The 25,926-nt window shown below is 45.5% G+C and overlaps 1 protein-coding gene across 1 annotated transcript in view; it reads left to right on the top strand.

Annotated features, from left to right (window-relative positions):
- The window catches only part of apc (APC regulator of WNT signaling pathway), a 236,617-nt gene that overhangs the window by 156,023 nt on the left and 54,668 nt on the right, over positions 1–25,926 (top strand). The window contains exons 4-7 of the mRNA XM_084325051.1: positions 5,865–6,063; positions 10,775–10,883; positions 12,414–12,527; positions 16,371–16,451. Coding sequence (XP_084181177.1) covers positions 5,865–6,063; positions 10,775–10,883; positions 12,414–12,527; positions 16,371–16,451 — 503 coding nt within the window. The remainder of the gene's footprint in view (positions 1–5,864; positions 6,064–10,774; positions 10,884–12,413; positions 12,528–16,370; positions 16,452–25,926) is intronic.

Below are 25,926 nucleotides of genomic sequence, written 5' to 3'. Positions count from 1 at the left end.
CTTGCCCGAAAAAAAGAAACTGACCCGGAGACATTAGATCAACGCACAGGCCAAGATACAAGGTTTAAAGGGTGCTCGATACTGCCATCTAGCTGGATGCGGCCGGTATTACACTTTGGCGATCTAATTTCCTATGGTAGCACCAGGCTCCCTGGATGGATAATCAATAGAAATATCGGAAAAAAAGGAAAAACGACCCAGAAACGTAAAAAGCTGTTTTTGGCACTCTACGGTCGGGGCCCAGAAACGTATTAAGCTGTTTTTGGCACACAAAGTGTTAAGTGTGGGGTCGCCAAAAGAAATCCGAAATACAATGGGGTCGTGGTATAAAAAAGTTTGAGAACCCCTGATCTAGAGCACATGTGGGCAGAGTACACTTTCAGCAGCTGGGCTGCTCCCCTGGAAGCTATATCTGTGCAACTCCAGCTCAACATCGTCCATAACATTACAAATGTACAGGGGGGCCCCTGAGTATCTGGAGGGTCTTTAGGAGGAATAGGGCCGTATGTACAGGGGGGCCCCTGAGTATCTGGAGGGTCTTTAGGAGGAATAGGGCCGTATGTACAGGGGGGCCCCTGAGTATCTGGAGGGTCTTTAGGAGGAATAGGGACGTATGTACAGGGGGGCCCCTGAGTATCTGGAGGGTCTTTAGGAGGAATAGGGACGTATGTACAGGGGGGCCCCTGAGTATCTGGAGGGTCTTTAGGAGGAATAGGGACGTATGTACAGGGGGGCCCCTGAGTATCTGGAGGGTCTTTAGGAGGAATAGGGACGTATGTACAGGGGGGCCCCTGAGTATCTGGAGGGTCTTTAGGAGGAATAGGGCCGTATGTACAGGGGGGCCCCTGAGTATCTGGAGGGTCTTTAGGAGGAATAGGGACGTATGTACAGGGGGGCCCCTGAGTATCTGGAGGGTCTTTAGGAGGAATAGGGACGTATGTACAGGGGGCCCCTGAGTATCTCTGGTTACATAACACAGTAAGAAGAAGAGAGCCTCTCAACACAGAGCTAGCGGTGTTCATCAAATAATTTAAGCGCAGCAGGAACAAAGGACCTTCTCAGTGGCTCAGTAGAGCGTGGAGGCATCACTGAATGAGCTTCGCAGAGCATCAAATACATTGTACAGAGGGTGGCCTTCAAAAGATAGAATAGCGTTCAATTTAGTCCTACTCGCTTGGCTATAATGATCTCCAAGGAATCAGAAGGGAGGCCAATCACTGAGCCAGCCTTATATGTGCAGCGCACAGCATAAAGCAGGACACTAGCCAGGATATCAAATGATCAAATGATGTCAAATGAAACAGCAGAGACTGGGCTTTCTTGAACACAGAATCTGTGTTCTTCTTCCAGTCCAGCTTACTGTCCAGATACCTATAGGACTGGACTATTTCAACCTCCTGCCCCCTAATGATGAATGAATGACTCCTACTGAAGTAGATGACTAGCTCTTTGGTCTTTTCGACATTAAGCTGTAAAAAATTGGCATCACACTAGGGCTGGGCGATTAATCGATATTATCGATTAATTCGAATGAATGATTTAGGACGATTTTGAAAAATTAAACCAAAAAAAAAAAATGTAAGGTCTTTGATGATCAAGAGGCACCTTTTATTTGTTTTAAGTGAAGTTTGGTGAAAAAGCAAGTTATTGCACTATTAATCCCAATAGGGACATTCATCTTTGTTTGATCAAGAGTAACCTTTTATATTATATATATATATATTTTTTTGTGAAAATTGGTGAAATAGTTAGGTTTGCACTTCAATCCCAATAGGGACATTCATCTTGGTTTGATAATTTTTTTGTGTCAAATAAAAACAAAGGTTATTTGAATGATTTCCTTGGCGTTTCTAGTTTTCAAGAGAAATAAATCGATTAAAATCGGAAATCAGGCCATATCGCCCAGCCCTACATCACACCAGTGAACAAATGAGTCAATCTCCTTTTTATAGGCCCGGGCATCGCCTTTGTTGATGAGACCTGATCAGAGCAGTATCATCTGAGAATGTCTGCATATGGCACATGGCCCCGCTGTGTCTGCAGTCCGCAGTATAAAGAGGAAGGGAGCCAAAGCTGTTCCTTGAGGGGCTCCAGTTTTTGTCCAGAGGACATCTGATACTATATCATCCAGCCTAACAAACGGAGGCAGAGGAACAAGATATTCCATGCACCAGGTGATGGTTGAGTCATGCAGTTTAAACTAGATAATTTTGTTTGCTAGGATATGTGGCTGGATTGTATTGAAGGTAGGGATGTCCCGATCGCCTTTCTTTTCTCCAGATTCGATCCCAATCATGTGATTTTAAATATCTATCAATCCGATCGTTTCCGATCCGATCTTTCACATTAGTAATCCATTTTGACGCACTTTTGTCAGAAACTGGCAGAGCGAGACAAGCCCATCTGTTGCCTATAGTCCGGGGCGCGAGCGCGGAGGCTTTTGTTATTACATTCACCCTGAGAAATGTGCTTCTGCTTCATATGAGAAATATTAAAAGTTTCAATATATGTTTGCACATTAGTATACATTCAGTGTTCGACTTACGTAATGGTCCATTCTGGTCTGAAACGCCGACGATAATCCTCAGTCACGTTATCCTCCAGGTGAAAAGTTAGTCTGAAAACTTTGCCTCCAGCCTGTCCTCCTTGCAAACATTGCAACTGGCTTGACTTTCTATTTTAAAATGCTTAGTTCCAAACCTCTGACATTAAATCTAGCTGCTCAAGTCAGTGGATATTAACCGTGTTTCGGGAGCGACGTGTTGTACTGTTGTTGTGATGTGGAGCGTGTAGCGTGTAGCCGGTCTAAATTAAAGGGAATGTGTTTGTTGCAACGGTGTAAATTAAAGGGGAATGTGTTTGTTGTGGACAATTATTCTGCTCTGTGTGACAATAAATACATTAATGATGATATATTATATGTAATTTAAAACCAAAACTAAGGCCCCGTATGAGTTTAAGACGTGGACATGGTCATGTTTGTTGAATAAAATTTTTCTTTTTTTGACTGCCGATTTTTATTATTATTTTTTCCCGATCCCCGATCCTCTGAAAAGCACGTGATCGACGCCGATCACGTGATCGGATCGGGACATCCCTAATTGAAGGCGCTAGAAAAATCAAAGAACATTTCCCTAACAGAGCTGGCAGACGATTCAAGGTCGCTATAAATTCGATGCAACATAAAAATCACTGCATCGTCGACTCCTACACTCTTCCTGTATGCATCTCATATAAAGATCCTCATTCTTACCTACCCTCCCTCCATGCCCCCCAGTACCTATCTGACCTCCTCCACCCCTACACCTCCTCCACGCCCCCCAGTACCTATCTGACCTCCTCCACCCCTACACCTCCTCCACGCCCCCCAGTACCTATCTGACCTCCTCCACCCCTACCCTCCCTCCACGCCCCCCCATACCTATCTGACCTCCTCCACCCCTACACCTCCTCCATGCCCCCCCAGTACCTATCTGACCTCCTCCATGCCCCCCAGTACCTATCTGACCTCCTCCACGCCCCCCAGTACCTATCTGACCTCCTCCACCCCCCCCAGTACCTATCTGACCTCCTCCACGCCCCCCAGTACCTATCTGACCTCCTCCATGCCCCCCAGTACCTATCTGACCTCCTCCACGCCCCCCAGTACCTATCTGACCTCCTCCACGCCCCCCAGTACCTATCTGACCTCCTCCACGCCCCCCAGTACCTATCTAACCTCCTCCACGCCCCCCAGTACCTATCTGACCTCCTCCACCCCCCCCAGTACCTATCTGACCTCCTCCATGCCCCCCAGTACCTATCTAACCTCCTCCACGCCCCCCAGTACCTATCTGACCTCCTCCACGCCCCCCAGTACCTATCTGACCTCCTCCACGCCCCCCAGTACCTATCTGACCTCCTCCATGCCCCCCAGTACCTATCTAACCTCCTCCACGCCCCCCAGTACCTATCTGACCTCCTCCACGCCCCCCAGTACCTATCTGACCTCCTCCACGCCCCCCAGTACCTATCTGACCTCCTCCACGCCCCCAGTACCTATCTGACCTCCTCCACCCCTACCCTCCACGAGTTTGAGACCCCTGGTCTATCCCTTGCAATAATCTTTTTTTTTTTACTTAGAAACTTTTTGACTTTTACTGAAGTGTGTTTTTAGCCAGATACTGACTTTTACTTGAGTAAGACTTTGAGACGGTACTCATACTTTCACTTAAGTATAATTTCTGGGTACTTTTTACACCCCTGCCCCTGAGACACTATGGCCTATAAATGATCTCTGCTCCTGTCACATTTGCAATATAAAGAAGCATCTTATGAGGTTAATGTTGTTGGTCATGGTTTCAACATATTTGTGTTGAGATAATTTCATATAATAACATAGTTTCAAGCATGTTTCTTCCAAATTAAAAAGAAAAGAAAATAATTGAAGGTGCATTAAAAAACAAAAAAACATGCACAGAGCTTTTAGAAAGGTGCTGAATAAAAGTATTGCTTTTCCCCTTAAAAAAATATTGATTAACACTTTCAGAGCCCAAGCTTAATCTTGATTTACCGGTTGAATGTCCACCATCCACTTCAATGTTAGCGTTAATAACGCCTAATCTATGTTCTATGTGTCTAATCTGCCCGTCGCTTATCAATGACTCGTTTTCCAGTCAACATTGTTGAAGCGGATTGTTTTTTTATCGGTTCATTTTCGTTTTATAGCATTTTGAAAAGCCCTCGTTTTCAAGGAAAATATAAATGTTCCATGATAAAAGACGTTTACTGGAATATTCTAGAATACACAAAAACGTTGTAATTTTTCGGCCTATTTATGAATTGTTTTCAAATAAACGCTAGATTATCGATAGTATATGTGTACGTATGCACGCTGGGGCCGCGAGCTGAAAATCTATTCTCTGATTTCCTCAAAGCGATCGCGCACACACACACACACATAGGGCAAACGCTGAGATCTCAGCGAATACAACTCTGATTATCCCAAGACTGGTAAAATAGATTCCTTACCTCAGATCAGATGTTCTCCAAAAAGATCATTCCAATTCCTGATCGCCATTCCAAAAATCGATCACTACTGTCTACTATCGATTGGCTACTGTGAATATATATTCCAGGCTGATTCCCGTCCCACGATCACTTCCATGTTGAGCAGACGGCTTGCCAGCTCAGGGAGCCAGCTGGCCCTGCCTCTACATATCACTGATCCCAGGTCAGTCTAAGCGACTGACGTGCAGTTACTCAGGGATAGACGATAGGGGGCGCTTTTTTCCATTCTGAGCTGCTGATGGGGCTGGTGTACTAACGGGAGACTCGGTTGATGAAATATGAATTCAGATCGCTAATAAAAAAATAAAACGATAATTGTCGTCGTGGGCATTCGGGGGGGGGGCTGATAAAACGTCATATCACGTCGTGGGCACTGAAAGTGTTAAATTCATCATTTGAAAAATGTTGGCGGATCCAAAATGAATGTCGTTGTTTACATGTTGCGGTATGTATCCCCTCCCTACGTGGAATGCACCTGATTGGATAAATGGCACATTGGTGCTCTAGTAGTGCGACGTCTAGTGGCTGTATGTTATGTATAGCACCCTTTTAAGTATCGATTTTGGAACCCTTTAGGAACCAGCATAGTTTTTGAAGTATACATTTTGGCACTGGGATCGAAAATAGAGAGAGAGAGAGAGAGAGAGAGAGAGAGAGAGAGAGAGAGAGAGAGAGAGCGCCTGCAGGAGCTTCATGTTTTGTATCATATGATAAACCCTTTTGATGGAACATAATACAATGCACACATTCTCTGCACCCCCTCTCTCTCATTCACTCCACCCACCCTCCCTCCCTCCCTCCCTCCCCCTGTGTAGAAATGAGCCTGGAGCAAGCTAGCTTTGGTGGTGTCAAACTGAGAGGGAAGGCCCTGTCACTGCAGCAAGGCGGTCGCTCAGCAGAGGGCAGTCCCCACTCACCCGGCCCCGGCTCTCTGGGACCAGCCTTCCCCAGGAGAGGCCTCTCGTCTGGGGGCAGAGACAGCCAAGGGTACCTGGAGGAGTTGGAGAAGGAGAGGTGAGACACACACACACACACACACACACACACACACACACACACACACACACACACACACACACACACACACACACACACACACACACACACACACACACACACACACACACACACACACACACACCAGGGTTTCCGTTAGAATTTTTTTTTGCAGGTCTGAGTGTCCGGTAGATTTCAATCTACCGGACAAATGGGATAAATTCCGGTCAGAGTTTATTGAGCTTAAAAACAATTGATAGACCTATATAAAGAATGACATCATCAAGGCATTTATAATATTTTAACTTAAAACTAGGCTACTTTTGCGTATCAGTCATTAATATATTCCAAATAAAATAAGAGACTTCGTGCTGCTGCTGCCGACTTGAGGTGTCGGTGGGCAGTCTGCCCGACCTTTATAAACAGCAGTCTGTTATAATCACATTTTTATGAGCTAACTAATTCCGTTATATTGGACATTTGTATTAATTATATCAAGCGAAGAACTGAGAAATTTGGCACCGCTGTGTCAGCGCGAGCTGGCTGCTGATATATTTACGTGAAGCATGGAGCACTTGGAGCAGGCAGAGCAGAGCAGTGGTGTCAGCAGCGCCCCCACCCAACAGCTGAATTGCCAATGGCTGAATTGGAGTACTGCACCCTGCCAAGCCATGCTTCACGTAAATATATCAGCAGCCAGCTCGCGCTGACAGCAGGATGTCATTATTAGACCGGCTGCTTGGTGAGATTGTTTCGTTCATCGCATAGGCTATATAATTTTAGCCTATTTTAATACAATTCAAATAATCTAATTGTGTTTAGAGGGAATTATTTTCACCGGACATTATGACCGGAGAGATTAAATATGTCGGACTTCAACAGATTTTGCCAGTCAAATACCGGTAATTACCGGCTAACGGAAACGCTGACACACACACACACACACACACACACACACACACACACACACACACACACACACACACACACACACACACACACACACAAATACACACACATACAAGCTCATGTACACATAAATACATACAGACAGTGGGGCTGATAGCTAATTTATTAATTTCATTTCCTGTATAAAAAAGATGCAATTTTTTGTTGTGTTCATACTTGAAAAAGACCGGAAGGGTCTAAACGTTGTATCTGCTGCTATTTTTTGTCACAATTAAAACACCTTGGAGCATCAAAAGTGAGTTGCGAGCCAAGCTTTGTGTCGACACAGAGCTGATACCGTGGACATGGGATGACGTCTGGACCAATCAGCCTAGACTTACGTCACTCACTTTCCTCTTGTGCTGGGAGTGTACCTGGAGTGAACCCAGGCGGCACGGTGGTGTAGTGGTTAACATTGTCGCCTCACAGCTAGAAGGTCCTGGGTTCGATTCCCGCTTGGGGACCAGGTTTCCGCATTGCCAGGTACCCAGGTGGGGTATCTCCCGGGCCTTTCTGTGTGGAGTTTGCATGTTCCCCCCTGTGCTCGCAAGGGTCCCCCCCCGATAAGAGAAACCCAATGGAAAAACATGCACAACAGATCGCTAACGCTGTAACCACTACACCACCGTGCTGCAGAGATACTGATGTTTTGATACTGATTGATTTTTTTGGGCCTCACAATAATGCCATTAGTGCATTTTGAGTATGGACAGCTGAACATTTAACCCTGGCAGTAAGGTGGCCAGCTAAGCTAGATAGTAGGGGTGGGAATCGCCAGAGACCTCACGATACGATACTATCGCGATACTTGCGTCACGATACGATAGTATCGCGATACTAAATATATCGCGATACGCTGAGTATTGCGGAATTTTTTAATTTAAAAAAAAATGTATTACCTTTTTTCAACTGCAAAGTAAAACTTTGTCAACATGTTTTATCTAATAAAATAAAGTTCGGTCTGTTCATCTCACTTCAATAATTTTTTTTGCAGAACATGGTATTTTCTCAAGCAGACGGATGTAAACACTGTAATCTGTGTTGCATGTACCTGACAAACTGAACTGTTTGTATTACAGTCATATTCGAACTTAACTGAATGCACATGTGTGTGTGGACTACTGTACTATTACAGGTATTGAAATGAACAATGCAACTTCCTTATACAAAAAAAAGCACCTCATAGCTCCTAACTAACCGGACAGATATTACGACCCTCAACCTACAAGTGTTTTTCTCTTCTGTTTTCTGCAACCAGGGCATGAGGGGGGGAATATTCCACATCCCTGTAAAATCACCTTGTGAGCTCTTAACTGCACTCTGTCCATTGGTTCCCTGTACAATCACCATGTGAACTTAAGTTGAACTGCTCTCTTGGTTCCGCTCAAAAACCTCTTGGCTTTCTTGTCTCAAGCTTTAGAAGATTCATTAAACTCTAGACCGACGCCGGCGATCTGTCCAGTTTTTAAACGTGTTTAACCCTAGCCATATTTTCAGAAAATGTGCCTAAAAAATACATACCCAAGTAAATGGAAGATTGCTCCACAAATATTATTTTTTCACGTCAGCCAGCCAGATGCAGCTTTGACAGCGGCTGGTGTGAGCTCGGTAGTGTGACATTTATGAAATATTTACGTCCATCGAAAGCCCTTGGTCTCCTCTTTCTTAGGACTACAACGATTTCATGACGTATTGTATTGATCTATTTATGACGTGAAATAAATCTCGGCCTGGTACCGAGATTGGGTTTAAGGGGTTAAACACTTAACTCACACTTCAACCTCTCCGCCCGTACTTAGAGTGTTGATCAACCAGACAGAAACGCTGCTGGTTGTAATGTATATATGGCAGCATTATCATCATCATCATCATCATCATCATCATCATTTATTTATTCGTACATGGAATTACCACAGTCCAAGAGTACATATTAATATAATCCACCAAATCCCATGGCCGAAAGGAGCAGGAAGAAGAAAAATTCTTATATATACCTGCCCCATCACACATACAGCACACTGATAAAACCAAACAGAATATACCCATTTTGCAAAAATGGAAACATCAACACAAATAAATTAAATCAACATAACTAAACCCATTTTGTGTATCTATCAGTCAAACTACATATTTAGGTTAATTCATTTATACACACACACACACACACACACACACACACACACACACACACACACACACACACACACACACGTATCTATACATTTATATAATGTATTATTCTATATTTTACTTCTATATATACTATATAATTTTATAATTTGTATTTTATTATAATATAACTAAATCATACTATTTATACTATTATGCATGGGGTGCCTCTTGTGTACATGTAATTTGGTTTACCGGTAATAGCTATTAAATCATCACGGGATGGAGTCAGCTATTGAGCTGAGTCATCGTACCGCTGGCTTCCTGTAACAACACACACACACACTAATGGGGCGACACCTCGCCTCTCATTTCAACTCGTATGTCCGTATAGATTACACCCATGCAGCCTCGAGTGTTGTGTGCAGTGTAAACAAACATTGTTTATGAGAACACATCCAATGGGAACACAGTTTCTTGAGTCTGGCGTTGTTGTACTTTATCTATTTAGTGTTACTTTTGGGAATAGTGGGGGAGAAATGAATTAATGAAAATTGTTAAGGGGATGCAGACCAGAGAAAGACTTTCGTCTTGTTTACATCAGGGTCCCCCATTTTCAATTCATATCGACATGTATGACATACACAACATACATGACATTAGGGATTAATAAGAACGAGCCGCCTCGGAAGAAGACGGCCGCTGCTGCTGAAACCACCGCCTCGCGTCGCCTCGCTGGCTCTTCCGCTTCACAGCGCGGCAGCGGGCGATAAGGGGGGTGTGCTAGCCGTGGTCACGTGGTCTTAGTGGCCAATCAGAGGAACCCGGAAACCGAACTGCGTTGTATTTGGCATAGACGCGTCCGGGACCTCGTATTTTCCTTTTTGCGGAAATCACAGATGGATCAACGGAATCCACCTTTTTAAAAAGGGGAACTCGGAAATAACCAGGCCATGGAATTGTGAGGAGTTTTTGGGCAAACTTGTAGACATTTTATAAAATTTCTTTTAGCTATGAGTTGTAATGTGGGGCGGCTACGTGGCGTAGTGGGCAAGGCGCTCGCCACGAAATCTGGAGACGCTGGGCTTGCCTGTTCGAGCCCAGCGCTCCACATTTGCTTTCAGTTTAGCTGGTCGTCCGTACTAATACACATTGGCCGTATTAGGGGGTTGTGGACAGCGACTCCTACAGGTCGGTTGGTGCGCCTGCGCAGTAGAATCAGGAAGTGTCGGGGGCAGCGTGAGCCTCCCACGCGTTACTCCTCGCCACTGAGAGATCGAGCTGCGCAGGTGAAAAGATGCGACTGCTGTTACCTCAAGTACCGGAGGGGACTTGTGCTATGTATGACTTAGTCCACATTGCAGCCGGCTTGTGGGAGGCAAGAAACAGCGTTCGTGACAGGGGAGGGTTGAATTGGATGATACGAAATTGGGATGGGAGAAAATATAGAAAATGGGAGAAAAAGTGGATAAAAAAAAAAAGCTATGAGTTGTAATGTTGTTCTTTTTTATCGAAATTCTTTTTGGCAACAGTTTTCGTATTTGCATTTTTTTTAATTTAATGTGAAAACTGAGTAACATCGTCTGTAGTCCTCGCTCAGATTAACGGGAGCAGTTAGCGCTGTGTTAGCACTTAGCTCGTGGGCTAACTGCGTGTCCGTCTCCCTCCCCAGGTCGCTGCTGTTGGCGGAGCTGGAGAAGGAAGAGAAGGAGAAAGACTGGTACTACGCTGAACTCCAGAACCTCACCAAGAGGATAGACAGCCTGCCGCTCACTGAGAATGTTAGTAGAGTTTCTGTTTCATTTATTTAATTATTTTATATTTACTGCATATATATATATATCTGCATATAACCCCTCTTACTTATAGACCTGCATATAACCCATAGCTCTGTATGATGGCATGTGCAATACTGCTGTATATACCATATATAATACCTATATATATTTATTCTCACCGCGTATATATCTATCCACATCCGTCTGTACATACCTGCATATAGTCCTTTACGATATCTATATCTGTATATACCCTACTCTTACTAGTTACGCTACTGGCCAGTATGACATACTACCGTAGTGTATTTATACCTGTATCACTGTACTAGTAGTACTAATTTGTATATTTTATACCCAGTTTAATCCCCTTGTATATTGCTGTTGCACTTTACTGTTACATTTGCACTCTGATGCCAAACATATTTTTGTTGTACTGTACTTGCTGTATAATGACAATGAATTAGATTAAAATCTATTAGATTATCACTGTTTACATGACCCTGTTTATCTCTGTAGATATCTGCTGCTTCTTGTAGATATGTCAGTACGTATGTAGGAATCCCTGCGCTTAACCCTGTGTTTCTGCCTATTTAATCTCTTAAAATACTATATGCATTTCAATATGTGGAGTGAAACTGTGGAACAGTCTGAATGTGGTGCTAAAGCAATGTCCAAATATGAGACAATTCAAACTGAATTATAAGGAAATGATGTTCACGAGGTACAGGGATGAGGAAGGGACTTGACATTCACGGGTGTTTACACTTTTATTTAATTTATTTCATGTTGTACATATATAGTTTTTGTTTTTTGTTTTGCATATATATATATATATTTGTTTTGTAAAGTTTTGAGTAGTGGAAAAGGGGTAGGATGATACAGGTATCTCACCGTGACGGTTTCTCTCTGTGTCTCCTCCACAGTTCTCTCTGCAGACGGACATGACTCTCACCGTGACGGTTTCTCTCTGTGTCTCCTCCACAGTTCTCTCTGCAGACGGACATGACTCTCACCGTAACGCTTTCTCTCTGTGTCTCCTCCACAGTTCTCTCTGCAGACGGACATGACTCTCACCGTAACGCTTTCTCTCTGTGTCTCCTCCACAGTTCTCTCTGCAGACGGACATGACTCTCACCGTAACGCTTTCTCTGTGTGTCTCCTCCACAGTTCTCTCTGCAGACGGACATGACTCTCACCGTGACGGTTTCTCTCTGTGTCTCCTCCACAGTTCTCTCTGCAGACGGACATGACTCTCACCGTGACGGTTTCTCTCTGTGTCTCCTCCACAGTTCTCTCTGCAGACGGACATGACTCTCACCGTGACGGTTTCTCTCTGTGTCTCCTCCACAGTTCTCTCTGCAGACGGACATGACTCTCACCGTGACGGTTTCTCTCTGTGTCTCCTCCACAGTTCTCTCTGCAGACGGACATGACTCTCACAGTGACGGTTTCTCTCTGTGTCTCCTCCACAGTTCTCTCTGCAGACGGACATGACTCTCACCGTAACGCTTTCTCTGTGTGTCTCCTCCACAGTTCTCTCTGCAGACGGACATGACTCGCAGACAGCTGGAGTATGAAGCGCGGCAGATCAGGGCAGCCATGGAAGAGCAGCTGGGGACCTGCCAAGACATGGAGGAGAGGGCACAGGTACTGAGGGAGGGAGGGAGGGAGGGAGGAGAGGGCACAGGTACTGAGGGAGGGAGGGAGGGAGGGAGGAGAGGGCACAGGTACTGAGGGAGGGAGGGCACAGGTACTGAGGGAAGGAGGGCGGGAGGGAGGAGAGGGCACAGGTACTGAGGGAGGGAGGGAGGGAAGGAGCGAGGGAGAGAGGAGAGGGCACAGGTACTGAGGGAGGGAGGGAGGGAAGGAGGGAGGGAGGGAGGAGAGGGCACAGGTACTGAGGGAGGGAGGGAGGGAGGAGAGGGCACAGGTACTGAGGGAGGGAGGGCACAGGTACTGAGGGAAGGAGGGAGGGAGGCAGGAGAGGGCACAGGTACTGAGGGAGGGAGGGCACAGGTACTGAGGGAGGGAGGGAAGGAGGGAGGGAGGAGAGGGCACAGGTACTGCGGGAGGGAGGTACTGAGGGAGGTACTGAGGGAGGGAGGTACTGAGGGAGGGAGGGAGGAGACTGAGAGGGCACAAGTACTGAGGTGGGAGGGAAGGAGGGAGGGAGGGAGGAGAGGGCACAGGTACTGAGGGAGGGAGGGAGGAAAGGGCACAGGTACTGAGGGAGGTACTGAGGGAGGGAGGGAGGAAAGGGCACAGGTACTGAGGGAGGTACTGAGGTGGGAGGGAAGGAGGGAGGAGAGGGCACAGGTACTGAGGGAGGTACTGAGGGAGGGAGGGAGGAGAGGGCACAAGTACTGTGGTGGGAGGGATATGGACCAGATGGCTCAGGGAGAGATGGATGGGTAAATGCATACCTAGTTGGATGGATGTTGGGGGTAGAGCCGTCGTCTGGTAATCTGATGGTTCCTGGTTTGATTCCGGCTCCTCTCTGCAGTGCGTCGAAGTGTTCTTGAGCAAGACACTTAACCCCTAACTGTTGGCATCTTTCATGGTTTCCTCTGTCGTCTGTGTGTGAGTGAATGAGGCATAAGTTGTGAAGAGCTTTGGATAAAAGCTGCTATATAAATTAGGGATGGGAATTGATAAGATTTTATTGATACGATCCCATTATCGATTCTGCTTATCGATCCGATTCTTTATCGATTCCCTTATCAATTCCTGCTACTTTATAATTTAAATAAATTAATTGAAAATGCAACAGAACTAAGCTGGTTAGAATAACAACATGCAACTTCACATTTCTTCACATTTATTGTTGTGTCAGAAAAATACAAAAACTGTAATACAAATAAATGTAACTATATACTTAAATAAAATAATGTATTTGAGATTCTCTTAATTCTCTTTTTTTTTTATTATTACACATTCATGGCCATTTGGATCCGTCTAAAATCACTGTAGACGGCCAGCATATGTAAACAGACTTGCACAGTCCGTGGGGCTGTTTGTAGAGCTAAATCTATACTTTATAGTATTGCTATCCGTCCATTCTTATTGTCAATTGACACCATAAACCGTCCCTTCAAAATGGCTTAAAGAAATAATTTTTTCATCAATACGTTCTCATTTTATAGCTCATAATATAAGCGTCATACGGGATTTCGGCTGGGATATTTCCTGGAAGGCGAGATACAGGGCTAATAGCTAATAACGTTAAATCCAATGGCATTTTGGATATACAGAAGCTACAATTAAAACTCAAACTGCATATGATCGGTATGATGGTCCACCATGAATGCATGAAAGGGGGGGGCGGGGGACGTCGTTTCTGATTATTGATTACCAATAACCGCATTAGCCTCATTCGCTGATCGGGTGGATGGCTATCATAACAGCCCTGATCAGCATGTAATTTACGTGAAAAAGATCTTACCGTGGGCCGGATGGATCCCCCAGAGCATTTCCCAGTTATCGATCGCCATCTGGTAGATCCATATGTCCATTGGCTGATGATATATTCCTTTACTGCATAGTGAAATCTGCGTCCCAAAAGGTATTCCAAGCTACTAGGCTGCACATCCAGAATCCAGCTAACTGGAAACTCCATTGAAAGTAAAAAAAAAAAGAAAAAGTGCACCGTTCTGCCACAGGGCACACTGCATTATCGAGACAGCGCCCCTAAGAGGATCTGGCCGGTAATGTACTTTTCAGAATTCGAATAGGAGGGTAGATCTGCAGTGCATTATTACAATGGAATAAAAGCCAAAACAACCTTGCCACGGACATGTCCGTGGTTGGTCCTCAACCGTTGGATTCGAAACACGGATTCCCAACGGGAACCGGTTTTCGATTCCCATCCCTAATATAAATGCAGTCCATGGATGGATGGATGGTCAGGCAGGCAGATCAGAGGAGCTATGGAAGAACAACTTGTAACTTGCTTAGATATGGAACAGATGGCTCAGGGAGAGATGGGTGGGTAGATGCATACCTAGTTGGATGGGTGAATTGTTAGGTAGGGAGATCAGAGTAGCCCGTAGCTAGACTTGCATCACATAATGGAAATAGAATGAAGAGAGTGACTGTGTTGGATTAGTTTGAAGGAGAAAGGATATGATCCCCTGAAGACCATAGGGCTGAGCCCAAACGTTTGAACGTTCGGACCTTCATTATTTTTTTTTTTTTTTTTGCTACTGGGCAGTCCAGTAGAGAGAGAGAGAGAGAGAGGAGGAACTGGAGACAGAGTGGGGGAAGACATTCGGCAAATAACGACAGGTCCAGGAATCGAACCCGGGTCGGCCGTGCCGCGACTCAGCACGTCATGTGGTTCGCCACTGGGGGCACCCCCATTTTTTTTTTTTTTTTTATAAAAATAAATATTTTATATATATATATATATTCTTTTATATATTTTGTTTTTATGTGTCTATTCATTCTGTTTAAACCAATGGGGTTTTTCTTCAGAGTTGCAGATAAAGATTAGGCTACACTATACTAATATTATATTATTAAAACTGATGAGTTATATTCATTAAAGAAAGTTGATTTAATAATAAAAAAAGATTTTATCACTTTATTCAAATTTAGGATTTAGTTTGAGGATATTTATTAAATAAACATTTAACATGAAATTTTTTTTTAAATTATTTTTTCTTTTTTACATTTTTTTTATTAAAAACGAAGGTTCGAACATCCGTTCGAAAAACCCTGACGAAGTTCGAATCCCAAAAACAGGCTTCGGGGCCAGCAGTCGGGGCCAGTGCATTCATAGTGAGTGGAAACGGACCACCTGGTTAAAGCTGCTGTGCTCACAATGTAAACATACTAAACACACGGGCGGGACTGAAGACCAAGCTCTGGGATTGGAGACATTTGATTTGACTCAAAATTATTTGAATGAGCTATCGATACCGGACTTTGTGGCAGGACTTAAATGCATTTTGATCCCGTAAACTTTTTTTTTTAAATGTTGCGTTTGCAAACATCGACGAAGAACTGCCCAGAGTTATGAAAATTATCAAATGTTTATTTTCCATTTTAAAAGTCAAAACTAACCCTAACTCCCAAGAATTTATATGCATGAAATGTGTTTGGTCAAAAAGAAATAGCAGATCAGACCTTTACATGTATAAAACCAGGATACAAAGTTAACGGAAAATATTCAGTCTTTATTAACTCGGACTTCTTCAAAATGGCGGGAATTCTTTTTGACCTAGTTTCATTTTTGTAAATCAAGCTCCGGATTCTCTGTCAGTAAGCGAGCGTTGTTATTGGCTGAGTGGTTACAGAGGGAGGAGCCTTTCATCGGAGGTGGCGTTGTTATTGGTTGAGTGGTTACAGAGGGAGGAGCCTTTCATCGGAGGTGGCGTTGTTATTGGCTGGCTGCATGCGCATGACTCATTTGTTTGATGTGATATATAACAGTTTGTGTGTGTGTGTGCTTGTGTGTGTGCTCATGTGCGTCCGTGTGTGTGTTTTCAGGCCAGAGTTGCTCGGATCCAGCAAATAGAGAAAGATATGCTGAAGATCAGACAACATATACAGCACAGCTCTGATACTGAGGTAGGACACACACACACACACACACGCTCACACACTCACACACTCACACACTCACACACTCACACACACACACACACACTCAGAGACACACACACAGTCCGACAGCTCTGATACTGAGGTAGGACACACACAGAGACACACACACACACACACACACACACACCACACACACACACACACACAGATCTGATACTGAGGTAGGACACACACACACACACACACACACACACACACACAGGAACACACACACACACACACACACACACACACAGAGACACACCACACACAGTCCCACAGCTCTGATACTGAGGTAGGACACACACACACACACACACACACACACACACACACAGGAACACAGACACACAGACACACACACACACACACAGAGACACACGCACACACAGTCCCACAGCTCTGATACTGAGGTAGGACACACACACACACACACACACACACACACACACAGAGACGCACACGCACGCACACGCACGCACGCACACACGCACGCACACAGAGACACACACACAGAGACACACACACACAGAGACACACACACACACACACACACACACACACACACACACACACACACACACACAAACAGTGCAGTTCCATGAGGCTCCACTGGACGGTGCTCAACAGTATATAGAGCGGTTACTTGTCATTGGAAGGCCCAGTAGTTCCACTTGTGTTAATTAAATATGTTCCTGTACTAGGGATGGGCACTTAGAAAGAAAATCCAGATCGATTGATCACACGATGTACTCGAGTAGTGATCGATTACGTGCTGTCTTCTCTCCTACAGCAAGTTGTTGACGCACACACACGCTCACAAACGCTGCTCGCAGAGCCCTCATTGCCCCTCCCCCTCCCATCACAGACCCGTCTTGTCAACATCCTCTCATTCGCTCCGAAGATAGCAAACGTGCAGCTCCTCTTTTAACATCACTGAAGCATTAAACAAAATGGCCCAGTAAACTATTCACTTTAGTTTAATACACGAGGCGTTGTCTAACGTTATCTAGCTGGCTAGCTACTGATGGCTCATAATATCATTGGTGTTCGTTTCAGCAGCTGTTGGCTAGCTAGCTATCGTTCTTCTGTTGGCTAACGTTAGCTACCTAGCAACTGTAGCTAGCTAATACGGGCTGTGCTGGCTGGCTACCTTTTTTAATTCGCAATGGAGTGGAGCTAACTAACTGTACAAATCGATGTGATTGGCGCCTGAGGCTACGTTTAGACGGAGAGAGTCTGAACAGAAACCGCAAAAGTCGTCTTTCGGTTTCACTTTTAATTTTGCGTTTAGACTATCGTTTTGGGATGGAATTCTCCGTGCAGACGAGGCTGTAATGACTCCAGACGACTGAGCCCCGCTGTCACACGATTGGCGCATATGTCACATGACGTGCTGTGAAGACCCGCCCTACTCTGCCTCTGATTCGCAGACTGTGGGTGGGGAATGTGATTGGACCAAAGCAGAGTCACTCACAGACAGTGGGTCCAGTCACGCCGCTGGACAGATTCTTGTGTATTTAAAAGGACTGCCAATGTAGCCTTCAGGTGATCGCCATGGATAGAATCAGACATGCTTTGTTTACGCTTCTAGGCTACTGACGCATGCCTGTGATGTAAGCAGTACACGCGACGAGAGCCTTGACAACCCTTTCGTCATCGTTTTATGCGGTTTGACAGTTTAGATGAGAGCGCAAAGGTTTATCGTTTTTAGGAATTCCACCCTGGAAGGTAGTCTCACTTTTTTGCGGTTTCACCCCGTAAAAACGCCGTTTCCGTATAAACGAAAGGCACATCCGAAAAAATATTTTTGTGGATTCACCTGCTAGCGTTTCTGTCTAAACGGGGCCTGAGACTGTATTTTGTACTGTTGGCTGGCTGGCTGTTATGGATTAGCTGGCTGGCAGTTCATAGTGCAGTCGCTATTGTCATACATAGAGGGACTACCTTTTGGTTTTGTTTTTGATTACGGATCGCTGCTTTTTCTCTACGGTTATAATGATTCCGTGTTTTTCATATCTTTTGTGACATCGGCATCGTTCAGCGTGCAACAACACCTCAGGTTTCAGTGCTAAAACTATTCATGTCTGAACACCCGATTATGATAACGTGCACATCCTTAACCTTTTCACTACCACTCTACCAAATGGTTGACCCTTTCACTGCGACACTACAGAAGGTTAACCTTTCACTACCACACTACAGAAGGTTAACCCTTTCGCTACCACACTACAGAAGGTTAACCCTTTCGCTACCACACTAAAGAAGGTTAACCTTTTCACTGCGACACTACAGAAGGTTAACCTTTCACTACCACACTAAAGAAGGTTAACCTTTTCACTGCGACACTACAGAAGGTTAACCTTTCACTACCACACTACAGAAGGTTAACCCTTTCACTACCACACTACAGAAGGATAACCCTTTCACTACTACACTACACAAGGTTAACCCTTTCACTAACACACTACAGACGGTTAACCTTTTCACTAAAACAGAAGGTTAACCCTTTCACTACCACACTACAGACTGTTAACCCTTTCACTACCACACTACAGCAGGTTAACCTTTTCACTACCACACTACAAAAGGTTAACCATTTCACGATCACACAGAAGGTTAACCCTTTCACTACCACACTACAGACGGTTAACCCTTTCGCTACCAGACTACAGAAGGTTAACCTTTTCACTACCACACTACAGAAGGTTCACCCTTTCACTACCACACTACACAAGGTTAACCTTTCACTACCACACTACATACGGTTAACCCTTTCACTACCACACTACAGATGGTTAACCTTTCACTACCACACTACAGACGGTTAACCCTTTCACTACCACACTACAGAAGGTTAACCCTTTCACTACCACACTACAGACGGTTAACCCTTTCACTACCATATTACAGAAGGTTAACCCTTTCACTACCACACTACAGACGGTTAACCCTTTCGCTACCAGACTACAGAAGGTTAACCTTTCGCTACCACACTACAGAAGGTTAACCGTTTCGCTACCACACTACAGAAGGTTCACCCTTTCACTACCACACTACACAAGGTTAACCTTTCACTACCACACTACAGACGGTTAACCCTTTCACTACCACACTACAGACGGTTAACCTTTCACTACCACACTACAGACGGTTAACCCTTTCACTACCACACTACAGACGGTTAACCTTTCATTACCACACTACAGACGGTTAACCCTTTCACTACCACACTACAGAAGGTTAACCCTTTCACTACCACACTACAGACGGTTAACCCTTTCACTACCACATTACAGAAGGTTAACCCTTTCACTATCACACCCGTCTGTAGTGTGGTAGTGAAAGGGTTAAGCTTCTGTAGTGTGGTAGTGAAAGGGTTAATGTTTCAGTTTATGTTTAAGCATTACATCACGCAGGAGTGTGTTATGAGAATTAGATCATGCCTAGGGGTGGTCGTTAGACCCCCCTAGGCATGATCTCATTCTCATAACACACGACTACAAGTGGTGTAATGTCTTTTATACAATTGCCGAATTCATCCAACCTTATTGCTATACAATAAACACACATTAATTGAAGATTTATTCACAAAACCATCCGCAGAAAAAGTAGGTCCAAAAAAAAAAAGAGAAGTTGCCTCCGTGTGTAGAAGCAGCTCGGAGGTGCGCTGTTTCAAGGCATGCCATCTAAGAATGAAGTGAGCGTGTGTTATTGGATTGATTGATTGAAAATGTTATTACAGATAGACAGTGCTACATCTTTATACAATTGCCGAATTCATCCAACCTTACCTTATTGCTATACAATAAACACACATTAATTGAAGCATAATGGAGATTTATTCACAAAACCATCTGCAGAAAAAGTAGGTTAAAAAAAAGAAGAGAGGTTGCCTCCCTATATATTTTTTTAACCTACTTTCTATAGAAGCAGCTCGGAGGTGCACTGTTCCAAAGCATGCCATCTAGGAATGAAGTGAGTGGTTGTTATTGGATTGATTGAACATTTTATTAATGTCCGCCTTGTGCTTCGAAGTGGTTATGCTTGGCCCTCTTTCGAAGTGGGTTATGCTTAGAGTTTGGAATCAGGGCTGGTGGTCTATTGCCCTGCTCTAAAGATAAACTCTAAGCATAACCCACTTCGAAAGAGGGCCTAAGTATAACCACTTCGAAGCAATAGGTTGCTTCAAAGCATGCCGTCTAACAGTGAAGTGAGTGGTTGTTATTGGATTGATTGGATTGATTGATTGAAAATGTTATTAACAGTGAAATGAGAGTGTCCTTTTGAAGGAGAGGGAGGTTCTATAACGAATGGCATCCAACAACACACTTCGCGCGATTTATATTTTGTTTCACAATGAGCCATGACCAACCAATTACATAATCCAACATTGTGTAAGCAACTAACACATTCCACGTGACAGAATCGTTTTTGAATGAGTCGTTATGACGCTATCAATACATTCATTCATAAAGGTTATTGTCCGCCATCTTGGTTTCATTCCTAAAATCAAGAATCAGAATCAATAAATTTGCATCATGCCATTGTATACATTTATTTATTTGCAGGGACAATGGACAGTTCTGTACATTTTTACATTTGTACCAGTTTTAGCCAGCAGGCTAATATTCAACTGCAGTCCACGAGCAAGATGTTCCTAAAGACAGATGAAGGGACATTTGACAATGTTAGGACTATGACTGTAACTGAGGGGTACAATTCCCTGACTGTATTGATAAGTATGGTATCATTAAACCACTACCGCTTTATGTACTTTAATTACTGGCCATACAGTACACGATATATGAATATGATGAACACTTCCCACAATGAAATCGGTTCCGAACAAAGGTATAATCAAGTATTTAATGGAGCAAAAGGTACATAGGATACTTTACATTATTCTTTGAATGCACTTGTAAGGCAAAGGAATGTGCGTAGGCAAATCAACAACGAATGTCCATTCTCTGGTTACGCAGGAGGTAATTATACAACCTGAATCTTAGGGAATTATATCTATGGTACACTAGTAATATAGCGGGAGATACTGGAAGGGGTTCCCCCTGGTTGTAAGCCAGCAGGGGTAGAAGATCTGTCGGTAGTAGAACGTCTGGTCAACGATGACTAAGGAGACTCCAGGTACAGGAGCCGGTGCAATAGCCTCTTGATCCACAGACGAATACAGCTGTTCTCCGTAGACTGTAGCTCCACAGTGAAGAAAGCTAGTCGGCCTCAGGCTCTCTGAGGCGCCGACTCGACTTGACTCCTCGCGGGGTAAATCCAACACGTGCAGGCGTCGGCGATTATCCGCTCCATAAATCACAGGACCAAAGCAAATATATTCCAGCCGCAAAGGGCTATGTAGTCGTCGGGTAGATTAATCCAGTGTACATGTCCATACGGTTCTCGTCTAGGTCTCCTCGGGTGAAAGCGCCATGTGGTCAGCCCAGCCTGGATAAGAACTCTAGCTAATACGAGGAAGCGTTGGAGATGCTGGTCACTGTAGAACTTTAACCGCACGATACACTATACACAAATAGACTATTAATGACTTAATAGAAATATGTCGCCCTCGACGGTATAGCGCCAAACTCTGACAATTCAGTTATTAATTCGCACGCGGTCTCAATGCTCTATTCTGGGGCCAAACAGGCCATACTTCACCGCACGTTGTATCGTGGGTGAGGCTTCAACTTATTGGGTAACATACTAAGGCTAAGAAGGCTAAGGGGCTTCTATATTCACCTGCGCCGTATTTATACGCACGGTGAACAAACTAGTACCAATCTCATTTCTGTCGCGTATCCCTGGGCAAGGCCGGGCATGTCCAGACACGTCTTGACGGTGACTTTGAACCTGACTCCGGAGGCCGGTCCCTGGCGCCGGTGGACTGCTGTCCAATAGGAGAATGAACTATTATGGTCTGGGCTAAAGGGATATTCCGTGTATATGTACAAGGAATATACAAGGGATATCAAACGATATACAAATACTATGCAATATATATCAATAAATAAATATATATATTCGGTTTAATCTGATCCTTTGTAACAGTGACACTGTCATCTCTAGTGATCTGTCCTGCTGCCCTCATCTCTAGTGATCTGTCCTGCTGCCCTCATGTGTCTCTAGTGATCTGTCCTCCTGCCCTCATGTGTCTCTAGTGATCTGTCCTGCTGCCCTCATGTGTCTCTAGTGATCTGTCCTCCTGCCCTCATGTGTCTCTAGTGATCTGTCCTGCTGCCCTCATGTGTCTCTAGTGATCTGTCCTCCTGCCCTCATGTGTCTCTAGTGATCTGTCCTCCTGCCCTCATGTGTCTCTAGTGATCTGTCCTGCTGCCCTCATGTGTCTCTAGTGATCTGTCCTGCTGCCCTCATGTGTCTCTAGTGATCTGTCCTGCTGCCCTCATGTGTCTCTAGTGATCTGTCCTGCTGCCCTCATGTGTCTCTAGTGATCTGTCCTGCTGCCCTCATGTGTCTCTAGTGATCTGTCCTGCTGCCCTCATGTGTCTCTAGTGATCTGTCCTGCTGCCCTCATGTGTCTCTAGTGATCTGTCCTGCTGCCCTCATGTGTCTCTAGTGATCTGTCCTCCTGCCCTCATGTGTCTCTAGTGATCTGTCCTGCTGCCCTCATGTGTCTCTAGTGATCTGTCCTCCTGCCCTCATGTGTCTCTAGTGATCTGTCCTGCTGCCCTCATGTGTCTCTAGTGATCTGTCCTGCTGCCCTCATGTGTCTCTAGTGATCTGTCCTCCTGCCCTCATGTGTCTCTAGTGATCTCTCCTGCCCTCATGTGTCTCTAGTGATCTGTCCTCCTGCCCTCATGTGTCTCTAGTGATCTGTCCTGCTGCCCTCATGTGTCTCTAGTGATCTGTCCTCCTGCCCTCATGTGTCTCTAGTGATCTCTCCTGCCCTCATGTGTCTCTAGTGATCTGTCCTCCTGCCCTCATGTGTCTCTAGTGATCTGTCCTGCTGCCCTCATGTGTCTCTAGTGATCTGTCCTCCTGCCCTCATGTGTCTCTAGTGATCTGTCCTCCTGCCCTCATGTGTCTCTAGTGATCTGTCCTCCTGCCCTCATGTGTCTCTAGTGATCTGTCCTGCCCTCATGTGTCTCTAGTGATCTGTCCTGCTGCCCTCATGTGTCTCTAGTGATCTGTCCTGCTGCCCTCATGTGTCTCTAGTGATCTGTCCTGCTGCCCTCATGTGTCTCTAGTGATCTGTCCTCCTGCCCTCATGTGTCTCTAGTGATCTGTCCTCCTGCCCTCATGTGTCTCTAGTGATCTGTCCTCCTGCCCTCATGTGTCTCTAGTGATCTGTCCTGCTGCCCTCATGTGTCTCTAGTGATCTGTCCTCCTGCCCTCATGTGTCTCTAGTGATCTGTCCTGCTGCCCTCATCTCTAGTGATCTGTCCTCCTGCCCTCATGTGTCTCTAGTGATCTGTTCTGCTGCCCTCATGTGTCTCTAGTGATCTGTCCTGCTGCCCTCATCTCTAGTGATCTGTCCTGCTGCCCTCATGTGTCTCTAGTGATCTGTCCTGCTGCCATCATGTGTCTCTAGTGATCTGTCCTCCTGCCCTCATGTGTCTCTAGTGATCTGTCCTGCTGCCCTCATGTGTCTCTAGTGATCTGTCCTGCTGCCCTCATGTGTCTCTAGTGATCTGTCCTCCTGCCCTCATGTGTCTCTAGTGATCTGTCCTCCTGCCCTCATGTGTCTCTAGTGATCTGTCCTGCTGCCCTCATCTCTAGTGATCTGTCCTGCTGCCCTCATGTGTCTCTAGTGATCTGTCCTCCTGCCCTCATGTGTCTCTAGTGATCTGTCCTGCTGCCCTCATGTGTCTCTAGTGATCTGTCCTCCTGCCCTCATGTGTCTCTAGTGATCTGTCCTCCTGCCCTCATGTGTCTCTAGTGATCTGTCCTGCTGCCCTCATCTCTAGTGATCTGTCCTGCTGCCCTCATGTGTCTCTAGTGATCTGTCCTCCTGCCCTCATGTGTCTCTAGTGATCTGTCCTCCTGCCCTCATGTGTCTCTAGTGATCTGTCCTGCTGCCCTCATGTGTCTCTAGTGATCTCTCCTGCCCTCATGTGTCTCTAGTGATCTGTCCTGCTGCCCTCATGTGTCTCTAGTGATCTGTCCTCCTGCCCTCATGTGTCTCTAGTGATCTGTCCTGCTGCCCTCATGTGTCTCTAGTGATCTGTCCTGCTGCCCTCATGTGTCTCTAGTGATCTGTCCTGCTGCCCTCATGTGTCTCTAGTGATCTGTCCTCCTGCCCTCATGTGTCTCTAGTGATCTGTCCTGCTGCCCTCATGTGTCTCTAGTGATCTGTCCTGCTGCCCTCATGTGTCTCTAGTGATCTGTCCTGCTGCCCTCATGTGTCTCTAGTGATCTGTCCTGCTGCCCTCATGTGTCTCTAGTGATCTGTCCTCCTGCCCTCATGTGTCTCTAGTGATCTGTCCTGCTGCCCTCATGTGTCTCTAGTGATCTGTCCTGCTGCCCTCATGTGTCTCTAGTGATCTGTCCTGCTGCCCTCATGTGTCTCTAGTGATCTGTCCTCCTGCCCTCATGTGTCTCTAGTGATCTGTCCTGCTGCCCTCATGTGTCTCTAGTGATCTGTCCTCCTGCCCTCATGTGTCTCTAGTGATCTGTCCTGCTGCCCTCATGTGTCTCTAGTGATCTGTCCTCCTGCCCTCATGTGTCTCTAGTGATCTGTCCTCCTGCCCTCATGTGTCTCTAGTGATCTGTCCTGCTGCCCTCATGTGTCTCTAGTGATCTGTCCTCCTGCCCTCATGTGTCTCTAGTGATCTGTCCTGCTGCCCTCATGTGTCTCTAGTGATCTGTCCTGCTGCCCTCATCTCTAGTGATCTGTCCTGCTGCCCTCATGTGTCTCTAGTGGGCGGGCGGGCGGGCGGGTGGGTGGCATGGACACACCCTGTATGTCACCGAACAGCCCACAGTCACACAATGCATGAACACACTGGTACAGAGTGGTACTGGAGCCAGGCATGACACACACGCAGGCACACACACAGGCACACGTGCGCGCGCGGTGCCATACAGAGAGTACCCTCATGTAGCTTTTAGTCTGCTGTGGATTTCTGTCTGTGTTCATGTATAGTCTCACAATCATGTCTTGCTGGTGTGTGTGTGTGTGTGTGTGTGTGTGTGTGTACGTGCCTGTGTGTGTGTGTGTGTACGTGCCTGTGTGTGTACGTGCCTGTCTGTCTAGATGTGTAGATACATCACATAGGGTGCGTTTGTTGTTCCTCCCCCCTCAGATGGTAATCCTCTAGGCTGAGTGGAGCTTATCTAGGTCAGAGATGCCTGATGCTGCTACAGCTGCTGTATCACATCTCTCTCTCTCTCTCTCTCTCTCTCTCTCTCTCTCTCTCTCTCGCTCTCTCTCTGTCTCTGTCGCTCTCTTTCTCTCTCTCCCTCTCTCCCTCTCTCTGTCTCATCCTCTTAC

This window comes from Notolepis coatsorum, assembly GCF_963971535.1.
Source record: "Notolepis coatsorum genome assembly, chromosome: 11".
Lineage (NCBI taxonomy): Eukaryota > Metazoa > Chordata > Actinopteri > Aulopiformes > Paralepididae > Notolepis > Notolepis coatsorum.
The sequence above is the reverse complement of the archived record's forward strand: the minus strand, read 5'-3'. Positions and strand labels throughout refer to the sequence as shown.